The sequence below is a fragment of the Cylas formicarius genome, unplaced genomic scaffold (genome assembly GCF_029955315.1).
Source record: "Cylas formicarius isolate icCylForm1 unplaced genomic scaffold, icCylForm1.1 PGA_scaffold_9__14_contigs__length_23061073, whole genome shotgun sequence".
NCBI lineage: Eukaryota > Metazoa > Arthropoda > Insecta > Coleoptera > Brentidae > Cylas > Cylas formicarius.
The window spans coordinates 14,325,745-14,340,489 of NW_026844365.1; the positions used below are offsets into that span (position 1 = coordinate 14,325,745).

Sequence of the window (14,745 nt, forward strand, 5' to 3'; positions counted from 1 at the left end):
AGCCTGGCAATTCCACTTTGTGTCATAAACAAAGGGAATTGTTTGAATTACGAGGGTGAGGGGTCCGGGGTGTATATCCGTGCAGTCGTAAGTGCGGGTAAATTTAACCGGAGTCGTCAAGTTTCACCGCATTCTAGTTAACCTAATTAAAATATTTGCTATTATTATCGGTGGTTTACCTTGACGTCGGATGTTCCTTGATTGTCATGAAAGTGTACGGTCAAAGTAGAAGGAAACCGAAGAAACATAGAACAGAGATGAAAATATTTTAATTACAATATATACTACTAAGATCATGCGACCATTTACCGTCTTCTCGTTTTGACAGATTTTATACTTTTTTTCTTAAAGAAACTTCCGCGACTGTGGAAATTGTAGGTGCACTCCATATTTTTCTCCTACGAAGTTTGTCTTGCTGACTTTTCTGAAACTGAGGGCAGCTTATTCTACATACACCTTATATACATAAAGGTTGGGGAAGGCGGTTTAATTGCTTCCCAAACGGACGAGAGATGGAAACCTGCGTTGCGGTTTATGTTATTAGGATCTTTGATGATATCTTTAGGGAATTTTTTTGGATGCAAGAATGTGCTAGAAGGATTTTGGTCTTATTGAATTAAATCTGGAATTCTATATATCGAAGAATGTGCTAGAAGGATTTTGGTCTTATTGAATTAAATCTGGAATTCTATATATCGAAGTCTGGTTGATTTATGATGTTTTTTTTAATCTGATTTACTGTAAATTCAGAAAGGATTGATGAGATTCCCGACGCGGATGCGGATGGATGCAAGAATGTGCTAGAAGGATTTTGGTCTTATTGAATTAAATCTGGAATTCTATATATCGAAGAATGTGCTAGAAGGATTTTGGTCTTATTGAATTAAATCTGGAATTCTATATATCGAAGTCTGGTTGATTTATGATGTTTTTTTAATCTGATTTACTGTAAATTCAGAAAGGATTGATGAGATTCCCGACGCGATATCATCTAGATATATTTTTCACAGTTTGGGTTATTTCTGGCTAGTTTTTCAAAATGCTTCATAAAAATATATGTTACTCTCTATCTAACCAGTTAGATCTTGACTGAGTTGGCTATAAGAGTCAGCTGAGATGTCTTTAATTCCATCTTAGTAGTCTATAGAATTCATCACAACAATGCTCCAAAGAAGCCAGCAGCCTGTTTAGCGAAACGTCAGTAAGACAAAGTCAATAATTGATTTTTGATAATTTTACTTGATGAAAATCGATTTATCAAAATAAATAAGAACTAAAATTTCATTGTTTAGACAACACCGTGTCTTTAGCAAATGTAATATTTACAAACCACCTTCTACTATATATACCGAAAAATGACCATAAAACCTTAATTAATGTTAAGGTGTTACGGTCATTTTTCAGTATTTATAGTAGCAATTAGTTTATATTACACTTGATTAAGGCACGAAACAATTGTTATGTAAAAATATATAATTTCGTGAAAATCTGAACTTTTAGTTCTTATTTATTTTGACAAAGTCTGCTGGAAAAATCCAAAAGAAGTGTACCTATAAAATATACTATCCAGGCTCTACACGGGCAGAACACGCAGGTTCCTCAATGAACTGGTACGACAAAGTCGAACCGATATTGTGAATTCTTTTTCTGACTATACGACTGCAGTGCGGTGCAGTTTCTTCGTCGCTTGTACTTTACATCAGACTGTCGGAAGGTCTTTCTTGGGGTTTCTGATTGTTTTCTTTATATTTATATCTATATCTTAGTTCATATTATTTGTTGCCCTAGGGACTATTGTAGCGGCTGGCAATTTATCTCTTGCCTGCCATACCACTCTTGTCTTTCGCGCACCATCTTTCTTTTCCTTATCGTATCATTGGTGCCTTTTATCTATTATATACCTTATTCGCTTCAATATATTTGTTAGTGGATCATTTTGATGACTTTTCGAACTCTCTTAAATGTTCTGATTAATATCCATTTCATTATTATCATTGTGCTATACTTTAAGATATAGTCTTACCGCGTTCGGAGGTCGCCTTGCTTGTCCGCTATTTTTGTAACAATGCAGTCTGCCGTATAATTATATGTAAATGTATAATTAAAAATCACGTTTGTGTCTGACTAGGTATATTTTTTAATATCATTCCGAATGGATAATAGTTTATTTTGCAATTTTTCGCCAGACGTGTAATGAGTGGACCAAACAGCGCATTCTGCATTTAAAAGACGACTACGCAGTGTCCCCCGTAAAATGTGGCAGATGGCGCGCTATCGAGTACAAAAGTTGCAAAATGTGTTTTCTGATGCACATTTTCAAAATGTCTTGCGTTTACTTTACTTATTTTCTGAGATAAGTTTTAGCTAAGATCTAGTTGTCCAAATTTAGTTATCAAAATTTAGCAACTAATGGTATGTTTACGGTATATCAGAGTTGTCAGCACCAACCAAGAAAATGATTTTGAATCGATTCGTTTAATATTAAAATAATGTAAAACATCCATTTAAGTAGATTTTTCGCAATGCAAAATCAAGCCAAATCTAAACAATAAGTCCTCTTTACTTAAAAAATGGCTGTTGATTTCAGAGCCTGTTAAGTTTAATAAACAAACACTACATTTTTGTGAAAATATTGTCAACATAAGGAACATAATTGACAAGTTTTGTATTTTTTTCATCTCTTATAATTTTTTGTCAGGTAATATCCAAACATGGCCACAATCATAGATCAAATTATAACCTGTGTCCTCAATCTTCTATAATGACAGAATTTGAAGGTGCGCTACTGTACAGGGTGGTCCAAATTCGAGGGGCCTCTATGACTTTAAGTTAAGCATTTTGAGCATAGTTCGCCCATAACATGCATATATCGATACCGATTTTCGAGAGAAGTCAAAAACTGAAAACCGCATCGTGTTATGCCGAGGTGTTTTTGAGTTACGGGGTGATTCTCAAAAATGTGCTAAAGGCCCTCTATCACTTTTCTAATTGTAAGAATAGAGTTTTGGGAAAAACCATTTTTTAAAGTTTTTTTAAGCGGGAATCTCTCTATTTTACCCGTTTTGTCTTAGAGCCTTTAGTTTCCGAGATATCCACATTAAGTTATATTTACCCCAATTTTTCTAAAAATCAGTTTATTATTAGATAGTTTAAAAGATATTTGCAATTTTTGATATTTACCATATTAGGCGCTGTGCGCGTCCTAAATGTGTAGATACAATTTTATTATTTTTTTATTTCATACAAATTCAAGTTGGCTACGACACGAGGGGACACAGCAACCTCGGACTTTAACTTCTAGTTTACAATAATTACCAACCCTAAAATAATAAACGGAAATAAAATTATTAAAAACATACATTTTTTTTATTTAAAATTTTTGTTAAATAAACTACGTAACACAATCTACATCTAACAAGTTTCTTTAATTCTAAAATAAATGCACAAATTGACGGCCGTTTCCTTGTAAACATATCCTACATCTTCTCTTGACGCTGTTTTCTGTATCAGGAAGTTCTGCTGCACTAGGCTGCCTGAATGCAGTACGAAGTGCCTCTTCCAATTCCCTTCTAGTAGTTCGGCGATTTCGAAATACAAAATTTTTTATTCTTTCCCACAAAAAGAAGTCGCAAGGGGTCAGGTTTGGAGACCTGGGGGGGTCCCTTATTTCCTATCCAATTTTTGGCAAACTCATTATTTAGCAAATTAGTAATGTCTCGTGCATTGTGAGCAGGTGAACCGCCATGTGGAAAGTATAGCTCATTATTTTGCAAAATTGTCGATAAACCTAATTACCTGCTCTTCTAGAATTTGTTGGTATCTTTCGGCATTTAAACTTCCATAAAAAATATATGGTCCAATAATTTGTTTTCTGTAGATGTCTACCCATACTTTAAAACGGAACCTTCCCTGATTAGCTTGTTTCTCCATAATGTGGGATTTTGCTGTTTCCAGTAACAGAAAATAGAAATCGTTGCTTCATCCTTCCAAATAACTTTCCTGGCAAAATAGGGGTCTTCTTGGCATTTATTTAGATACCACTTGGAGCAAAATCTCGTTGCCGTAATTGATGCACCCGTCGGGGTCGATAGGGCCTAAAGTTTTGTTTTTTAAGCACCCGCACGTTATTACTGCGTGGAATTCCAGTTTTTCTCTCTATAGCCCTGGTGGAAGTATTCGGGTTAATTTCTATGAATTCCAGAACCTTTAGTTCTTAAAACTATGTCTGGCTAGGCTTCTATGCGCCCTAGGCCGCCGGTTTGTAAATTATCCGTATTCTAGTAGATGATGTTTTAACACCAAAAATATTTTTGAGCTAGGTTGCCTTCTTTCCGGATATCTCTGGAAATATAGATTTAATGCCGTCTGTCGATTTTCGTTACTTTCAATATAACATTTTATCTTGTCGTACTTTTCATAGTTTTCAAACATTTTTATAGCTTTGACACTTGAGGTGTATCATGGAAATTGTTTTTATCTCATCGTAGCTACCTAGATAGATACCGTAAAACTGCATAAGTCAGAGTTAAGCACAGCCTGCTAGGTAATTATTGAAAATTGCCGAATGTTTTTAACTACTTAATAAAAATAGGTGTATTGGTATTGGTATTGGTATTAAAGGGGGGCGCCCTCGCGGGCGTCCAAGCACTTAGGCCACCAGATGGGCCCGTTGTGCCCCCAGGCCGCTCTAAAGGGCGTCCAGAATGGCGCCCCTCCTATAGAAGGTCAGCAACTCCTTTAGCCCAATACCGTGCACTGAGTCCGGATCGATCAGGGCCGTTCCGAAGACTCCCAATCTTGCCCATGTCAAGGCAGGGCACTCGGTGAGCAGATGATACGAGGTCTCCTCCCCTTCCATGCACCACATACACCATACACTCCGGGTCGTCTCCAATGCCTAGCAAGCAAAGATGCCTCCTAAGCCTGCAATGTGCTGTGTAGGCCCCTGTTAGTGCTCTACACTCCCTTCTGGTCAGTCTAAGCAGCTCCCTGGTCCGAGGAAGGGCGGGCCCATCCATCATAAGCCTCGCCCGCCTCATTCCCGGAGCAACTCTCCAGCCCCCCGCGGCCCGGTCTCTCGCCCAGGCTTCGAGAGCTTAAAAATAGGTGTATGGCACATCGTTGGACAGGAAATTTTTATTAGAAAACTTTTTTTTCTAAATTGTGGTATTCTATTTAAAAAAATGTAACTTTGTGTTGTATCTCGTGAACTAAAGGCTTTAAGACAAAATCGATGAAACAGGTAGATATGCCCTTAAAAATCTTCAAAAAATGTTTTTAATAAAAATTTCTATCTTTACAAATAAAAAAGTTTTAGAGGGTTTTTAGAAACATATTTTTTTTAAGAATCACCCTGTAGCTCAGAAACTCTTTGACATATCATGATGCGGTTTTTAGTTTTCGACTTCTCTCGAAAATCGAGCCCGTAATATTCATATTAATTTTGGAATTTGGACCACCCTGTACACTTACCAGCGGTTATACCCTTTGTAATCTTAACCGGGTTGTTGACTTTTATTAATTTTTTCCTCTCACCACTTTCAGCTCAACAAGTCATGGACGGCCAGCGAGCTCTCGAACTGATGCCCCTCCTCCAGGAACGGCTCGTCGTTTTGACAGGAGGTCGCGATAGACGTGGCGGTCCGGTCCTGTCCTTTCCGGCCAGCCCGCGACGCGAACGGGCGAAACCCGAGGACTACCGCAGGCTCCTTCAGTACCTCATGTCCATACCTAAGTAAGTAATTGATTTTCGACATTCACTTTCTTAACCCTCTGTCTATGTTAAAATAAAGTTTTCCCTATATTTTCTAAATGTTATTTTTTAAAAGGACAAGCGGCTGTTTGACGCTAGTGAGGTGTTTATTTGAGCACCCTATCGGAAAATAAGTTGGTATCGTATTCTATTGGAGTTGGTTCAGGTGTATTAGAGTCTAAAAAAAGCATACAAAATAAATAAACAATAATGGAGCTATTAAGTCAGATAAAAGCAACAAAAAATTCAAAATAGATTGGATTATTAGATTATATTAGAAGAACACTATGAGTTTCTTTTCTCAAGTGCTCTAGATCTAGAAGTTCCCTTCTGAATGTTTCTGCGATAGAGTCGCCACATAACATGCCTTAGCCATCTTGTCTTTCGTTTGGTTAGTTCAGTGCTCTGCAAGTGAATAAGTTTGCGCTGGCTCGTGTAGTGAATGTGCTCACTTATAATTGTGATCTGTGGCCTTCCATTGGCCCTTCTAATACATACCAATGTTGCTCAGTTTTTCTCAGATAACCGGACATCAGTTGTATGTAAAGTCTCTTCATAGATATAAGAAATTGACTAACTGATACAAATTAAGGAAAGACCCGGGCCAGTTGCTTACCAGTACTTTGCTTAGAATTTAATTATTTGGGGTTTTCTTAGGAAAGGTACTAAACAATATTTATTTATTTATTTATGTATTTATGTTTAAATCTAAAATAAAATTACAAATTATTTTTATTACCTACTTAAATTACTTAAAATTATTCACATGATATATCAGTATCACTATCGCTATCATCGGCTGTTCTAATTATTATTTGTTCTATATTATTTGCAATATGGATATACGATTGTTCTGCTTTTTCTATATGTTTAACAGAATTTGCCCAACTTTGTGGAGGGACCATCTTTAGAGCCAGCATGCAAAATAGTTATTCTTTTACCTCTTTTTGATGGCCCGTTTGTTTTACACTTATCAGTTGAGTCAACCCCACCCTTTTCCGGGGTATCATAAGTGTCGAACCAGGTTTCATCCAACTAAGTAGTATATCAAACCAAAGAATATAGATAGGTATAAAATTATTTTCTATTACGGACCACAATTTTACCCGAATTTAAATTCGGAAACTTTAAGTAATAATCTCGTTGCATGTTAATGACCACCCTTGGATAATCTCATTCAAAAGCAATTGGTCACTTTCTTATATCTATGAACAGACTAGACCCCCGCGGTTTCAAATTAAATGATGAATAATTAACTCATAGCCCCATAAGAGAGCCGATAAGTTTATATTTAGAATAGTTAGAGTTAATTAGATAGTAATAGATAGTAGTAATTAAATATTCATTGATAACATGGATAGTTTTGCCGGAAATTCTAAAAGTTCATAGAATATTTAAAGTCAATAAAGTCTAAATTTAAATATATATATATATATATATATATATATATATATATATATATATATATATATATATATATATATATATATATATATATATATATATATATATATATATATATATATATATATATATATATATATATATGTATATATATATATGTATATATATATATGTATATATATATATGTATATATATATATATATATATATATATATATATATATATATATATATATATATATATATATATATATATATATATATATATATATATATATATATTGTGACGGTTTCATATTTCAATGGTAAAATTTAGCATTTTTAAAGTACCAGTGCTGGCACATTTGCGAAGTAACGGGTTTATTTTATTAGTACCTTGTAGAATTAATTGTACTGTCCATTTCCTTCACCTTTTGCTGTTTGGCGAGTGCTTCTTAACAATTAAAATTCTTGTTTATTAGGTTCATATCGATTTTGCGATTTGAACACACGTTCTTTTGTAGACTCGGTTCCTTTAGTTTCGGAATTGTACTCCCCGGCCGATTGTGTTGCCGAACCATAAATATTTTATGCTGCAACGGTTGTATGCGTGGCCCCTTGTTCGCTTGGTTTTCTCTTAAGTGACACCGGTTTACTGAGAGATACTAATGCAAAAAACAGAATATTAGTTGCGCATTAGAAGGAGTCATAACCATTACCATCTGTCACCCTATGAGACTAGGGACCACATTTGCTTTTCATTGCTTCGGTATTCCTTGGCGAGACTAGTAAACATTGTTTTGTTTCTTAACCTATTCTTCCTCGATTTTCTGTGACTGGCCGTCCGGTCGCCACCATAGATAGCGTTCGGGTAGTTCGATCTCGTTGACGCAATCTCGATTCTTTGGCACGGGCCATACGGCCATCACCACAGATATAGTTCGGTTGGCGTTTTCCCTCTAATTTTTTTTGCTCGTTTAGCCTTTTAATAAAACTGGTTGTCTGAATCGTCCGGCATTTTGTACGCTAGCTTTTGAAGCTTGGGGTTGTGGCAGGTTTTCTTTTGTGTGACCGATTTCTTTTTGAGCCGGCAGTGCTACCCCTATAAGAGGGGGATATGTAAATTGCTCACTAATTTATGATTTCCCATACTTTTGGATCTATTTGGAGTTTGGAATGGGAATCTTCCTCAACGAGGGATTTTGAAAAGAATTGTTATTGCCCCACATTTCCAGAAAACCCTCGAATCGAGTATTGTACGTATTCTTGCTCCGTTTCCCGCAAACCTTCCACGTGGTTTCTTCTTTCACCGGAATACCAGACCAGACTTGGTGTCTTGCAGTGTATGCTGTCTCTTGGGTACATGTTTAGTTGTGGAGTTTCCCCTATCGAGCAGCCTGCTTTCCGGACGGACTTTGCTGGGTTAACTGGGTCTGCCCACCTGCGGCTGTCACATTGAGCCACCATTCCATCTTGGCTTGGTTCCCGGGATAGTGACAGACAGCTGTGTAACGTTCGGGACAGCTTGAGGTTTGGGTAGCTTAAGTGGCCTGTTCTCTTCAAGAACGGTTTGCGGAACTCATAGTCTTAATTTATAGTGTCTTACATTCTTTTGCACCGCCAAAACTTGAAGGTTAGATTTGACACTCACGCCGACCACCAGGTTGAAGGAAATAAATTATTGTTCGTGATTCACTTGTTTATTTCCTTTACGGGTTGGAACCTCGGGTTGATAAGTTTACCTTTTTCGAATCACGTGGCGCCTACCTACCACCTTCCGGGACATGACCGAGGTGCCCTTCACCGCCTTCCAACTTGGCTTTGATTTAGTATTTTTTTTCCCTACTTTATTAATCCTTCTTGATTGCTAATGAGCTAGCCTAGGCATTGTCTTACCTCACTATTAAATCACGAATTTAATTAATTAATGCGTTTCTTTTTCACGACCCTGAGATTGAGAGGTAAGAATATATATATATATATATATATATATATATATATATATATATATATATATATATATATATATATATATATATATATATATATATATATATATATATATATATATATATATATATATATATATATATATATATATATATATATATATATATATATATATATATATATATATATATATATATATATATATATATATATATATATATATATATATATATATTTGAAGTTATTACACTGTAACTATCATTATCTGTCTATGAGGAGAGTGTGAGAGAACAGTATCTGACACACTCACCGACAGATAAACAGCACTTGCGACTTTATTTATACTCTTAAAGATAATTAATAATTTAAATTGCATTCTTTTGGGCCAGTAAACAAAGCATAAGCTCTGCTACAACACTAAGAAAACTTTAGGAATTTAAATAAACCATGCGCCAAAAAATTGGAAACATCTTTTCTATTCCGGAAGAATTTCGTTTTCAATTTAACATACTTGTTTTATTTATTTTCGTTATCATTAATTGCTGAAAGGAACTTTGAAATTTATTGTCTGTAAGAAGATGTCGCAGAAAACCCCGAAATGTTGCGGAATACGAGGTTGCTACGACAACTCCCGCACTTGACATATAGTACTCGCCTTAACTAAAAATGGAAGATTTTGAAAATCGCGCAGTAATAAAATATTTTCATTTAAAGGGTTTAACGCCTTCTGAAATAAACAATGAGATTGATAACACTAAAAGCCTCTAAAAAATTATATTCAATGTTTAAAAGGTGGGTAGCAAAAGTGAGTAGACAAGTGGGAATTTGGTCTCCATAAATGTAATTCTGATGAATTCTTGCACATCGAACCACCACTATACTCCTGAAATTAAAAAACAGTAAAAACAGTGGACAGCAACCGGTTACCCTGCTCCAACAAAGGCAAAGACAATTTTTTCAGCTAACATAATTTTAGAGTCTTTTTCTATAAAAGGAATTTTAAAATTTATTCTCTACAAAAAAATGTCGCAGAAAACCCAGAAATGTGGCGGAATACGAGGTTGCTACGGCAAGTCCCGCACTTGATATAGAGATGGCGCCTCTACTATAATTTTTCAAAGAAACTTCTGAAATGCTACTTACAAATATTCTGGTTTTCTCTGTGTCGGTTCTTGATGAATCGTTGATGTTTCGCCAATCATCTTGTTTGCTTGTTAACACTGAAAGACTCTTGGCAATCATATTCACTGGTTAAAAATTTGAAAGGAATAGTGAGAATTTGGCACTCTATAAATGAAATTCTTGCTTCGAGCTATAGCTGCCACATGGATCTACTATAGCACTCTTGAAATAAAAACAGTAAAAAAAGTGGACAACAAAGGCAAAGACAATTTTGTCAGCTAACATGATTTTTGAGTCTTTTTGGGGACTGTGTTGAAAAATAAATTAAAAAAATAATAAAATTCGTAGTTTCCGTTGCCAGTGCCGGGACAGTCCATCCTCGTATTTTCTTATTTGGTCGTCTACACTCGTTCAGCTTCAACAATGCAAATTACTTTCAGGCACCGAGCAACGGCAAACGGGAAACGCCATAGTAGTCCTATATATATATCGGCCGAAAATAAACATATCCGAAGTTTGAAGCGTGTATATAGCCGAAGCGTTCCCCATCTTCCGGGAAAAGTTCCGCGGGAAACACAATGCGATATCATTCGAAACTGCGCCGAACATTGCAGCTTCGCAATAACGAATCGCACGATCGTTCGCGGCGTTCGAAATTTAATCAAGTTGGCGTCGAAAAATAAAGTCCCTACAGTTTGCGAACAATGTCCGACGTTATCTTACTTATTTGGTGCTGCCTGGCGGCCCGTTACTATACGGCAAATTTGCATGCCTCGGGGTAATTGAATTTGTAATACCCTTGCCGATTAATTTGCTTCAATTTACGAAGCCTGACGAGCGTCGTCGCCGTATTGGCAGATTTTCCGCGGAAGCTAAGGTGTACTTTAGGTCCGGATTGCGTCTGTAGGGCTCGAGACGGAGATTAGAAATAAACTACCGGCTTTCCTTTTTCACTCTTATAGAATCGAATCAGTTATAGGACTGTAGAATTAGAGGAGTTAGCCCTTAGCCTGTTAGGTTCGCTTCTCGAAACAGTCTATGCAGCTTTGATAATATCTCTGCGTTCGTTAGTCAAGGAAAGGAAAATGAACTCAGTGTTTTCTTCTACTCCCCTAACCGGTAGTTGCATGTCGGTAGTGTATAAAGTGTCCTGGAGTCATTTTCTCGAAAGCCTGGACAAGCATTTATTTCTTTTTTGAAGTTGGCTTGGTTCGCCAAGGAAATGAATGCCCACCCAATGTTTTCTTCCAGTCCCATTAGGCATTTATTTATCTTTAACCGACAGGTGCATGTCAGTAGACCATTTAGACTTTCTTTCCATGGCTTATCAGGATTGCACTTGACCGAGTCACTTGTGGGGCTGTTGTAGACTTAAAGGTAGGTTCTTAGTCTGCTAGGTTCGCCTCTCTAAACCGAGTCTATACAGCTTCGATAATAACTCCTTAATGTAGCTTCTGCTTTGTTTTGTGAAGGAAATGACAATAGTTGCAGTGGTTTCTGCTCCTCCCGAAGACCTGGACCAGAAGTTATTTGTTGTTTTGCAGTTGATTAGTTTGCCCGACTGGTAAAACAGCTTCTACCAAAACTATGAAGCGTTAGAGACAATTTTGTGTGTTTGCGAAGCAGTGGTGAACTCAAGGCCTCTGACATATCAGTCAGTTGTCGCCGTCGTGGTTTCGGCAAGATCAACAAAAGATAAAAACACTTGTAGTTAAAGGAAAGAAATATAAATATTGAATGCTTCTTAAAGAAAATCTAATAGAAGGTCACTTCGACGACGAAGGAATATTAAAACAAATTATGGAAAAGAGCATGATGAAGAAAACAGCAGAGTTTCAAAGCTTGAGAGAAATTAATTCGACACGATAAACAAGGTTCCAAGCGACACGCTGAAGTCAACAAGATCTACGAGAATAGAATAGAAACCCCTTAGAGAGATTTACCGTCCATAGATTCCGACATCTTGAAGGTGGGGAGAATGAAATGTAATGTATTTTATCATCTGAACCGGCAGTTATTTGTTGTTTTCAAGTTGTTTAATTCAATGAAATTGAGCGCTTTCAGACCTTAAGGCTTTTAGGCCGTGGATTATTTTTTTTAAGACTGTTTCATCTGTTAGGGCACCCTCGTAACCCCCAATGTAGGTTTCGTCTCTTTACTAACATTTTCTTCGGTATCAGGAGCGGGATGTTCCCTGTGTTCACGAAAAACTTGGGTTTATACCTTCAATATTAAACACACTAAGGGGGCGGGAAGAATATATCTACCCACGAAATCATGGCAATGGCATGACTGGTTCTAGGAAGAACGATTTGCGAACTGAAAGAATTGGGAACAGGAAATCCAAACCGAATTGTATAATTACCCCAAAGAGTTCGGTCCAAATTGTGTTTGAAAATTAATATTTCTGTGTTCAATAGGCAAAACTCCGCTATATGAAAAATTCAGAATGAAAACTGAGGCTTTTCTAGCATATACCTAATCACGAGCTAACTAGGTTAAAGTTCATGACGAGTTTTTTGTAATATCTGTTAAAGCATAAAAAAAGCTGCAAAAAGGAGACATGATCTTGCTAAACAAGTCTAGCAAGCGCTATCTCTTGATGGGTGTACAGTGACAAGAAAAGATCTATATCTATAATAACAGATCAAGAAGTTTTAGGTTTTTACATTTTAATTGAAGAACTTCATTGATTGTCCAACGTATCTCCAAAGATTGGACGATACTAATCCAGTTACGTCAGAACATCCTAACCTATTAAATATTGCGATACCTCCGTGCGTGTTGGCGAAATTGTTATTAATTTAATACAATATAATTATGTACCCATGCCCTCGTCTCGATGTAATTTGTAGAGCTTATTTAGCGATATGATTGGCCGTTAAATATGGAAATGCACTCAGGATTCATTTCCCTGCGAGAAAATGAGATAAAAGAAGAATGGATGCCGCATAGCTGTAGCTTCGTGCTCGCCAGGATATGGACTGGAGATTATAGCTTTTGTGGAGAGCCTACGAGCATAATTAACGTATTTGTCACGACCATAATTAATTGAAAATGGGTCGTTAACCCACAATTATTATAGGACGTTAATTGAGTTAAAATATTAATTTATGGTAAGTATAATTATGTTACTTTTTATAATAATATGATATATGCAATGTTGTTGCCGTTTTACTATAAATAGTTAAGCTACAGGGCACTAAACTATGTCAGTCGCGTCTCGACCAAATTCCAACGTTTCTTTTTTCTTCTGACTAATGACTACGAAACTGTCAGGAAAGCCAAAAGATTTCAGTGTAAATTAGTTATTTTTCATTTTTTAGTTTTCATACTCAGGGTTTTATATTATAAAATTCTATATGTTATGGTAAACTTTTTCGCAAATTCGGACTTGCTCATAATTTAATAGATTTGTAGATGACAGCCCTTTTCAAAAAGAACCATTCAATAAAAAAATGAAATGAAAATCGACCCGGGAAAACACATTACATTTTCTATTAAATAATTTTCGAACCCAAGTTTTCCAAGATTACAATATTTTATTGGGAACCTCACGAGCTGCATTTTTATTTTTTGGTTTTCAAGAAAAGTCTAGCGAAGCCAGCGATATAAAAACGCGTATTCTGTTTGCCAGCGGTTTAGGTCCAGAAGAAAGAAAATTACTAATATTTTTACACATTGGAAAGAAATTCGCCTATACTTATTTTAAATGTTCCTTTTGAAACCGTTTACCAACAAAATGTACCATGTTTTGGTCCCGTTTCTACTCCTGCTATTTGAGTTGCATCTATAGCATTCACTGGGACTTTTCCTTAGAAAATAGCCATAGCCATAGAGTGACTCATCTAGTTCATTTTATTAAGGGCAGGTAGTATTATCTAGCTATTGGTAGTATTTTTATCATATTAAATTTTTTATCCTTTTTCCAATTTAGAACGCTTTTAACGAAGGTCTTGGAAGTTATGATGTGTGTTACTGTTATATTTTGTTCATGTTTGATTTTAGCTGTTATAGCTGTCTTTTTCTCTATTTGCCTTTAATGAATTCATAGGTTTTGTAAATTGGTTAAGTCGTAAATAAAAAAAATAAAAAATAATAAAAAACTACCCGGACATGGAGTTGAAAAATGCAAGATTCCAATCCCGCTTCTGCATATGCAATAAGATGTGAAGCGTATTGTAAATTCACTTCAGATATAACGGGAAGGCTATGAAAAAATATTTTAAAATAAAAGGAATACTTGAGCTTTGTCTCAAAATTTAGAATTCTAGGTTTTTTGTAGGAACAGAAAGTTTAATCGAACGGCTGCAGCGATAACTTTTTCATTTATGAAAATTTCTTATTCCCATTTCCCTACAAAGTGAATGCGTGTGGTTTTTATCATTATTCATTCCTGCAAAATCGAATCCCTGATATTTGAGTCGATTTTTCTCTATTGAGCTTAGAATTGAGGGTTCCCGTGAAAGGACTCCAATAACGACCGCCCTGTACATCCTCCGAAACCTATATAAATTTGGCAACGCGGGGTTCCTGCA

The 14,745-nt window shown here is 36.0% G+C and overlaps 1 protein-coding gene across 5 annotated transcripts in view; it reads left to right on the plus strand.

Moving 5' to 3' along the window:
• LOC132707240 (triple functional domain protein) overlaps nucleotides 1–14,745 on the plus strand; it is a 322,048-nt gene that overhangs the window by 26,687 nt on the left and 280,616 nt on the right. For all 5 annotated transcript variants that reach the window (XM_060679012.1, XM_060679011.1, XM_060679013.1 and 2 more), the window contains one exon: nucleotides 5,545–5,734. In XM_060679012.1, the coding sequence (XP_060534995.1) occupies nucleotides 5,556–5,734 (179 nt within the window). In that variant the 5' untranslated portion in view covers nucleotides 5,545–5,555. The remainder of the gene's footprint in view (nucleotides 1–5,544; nucleotides 5,735–14,745) is intronic.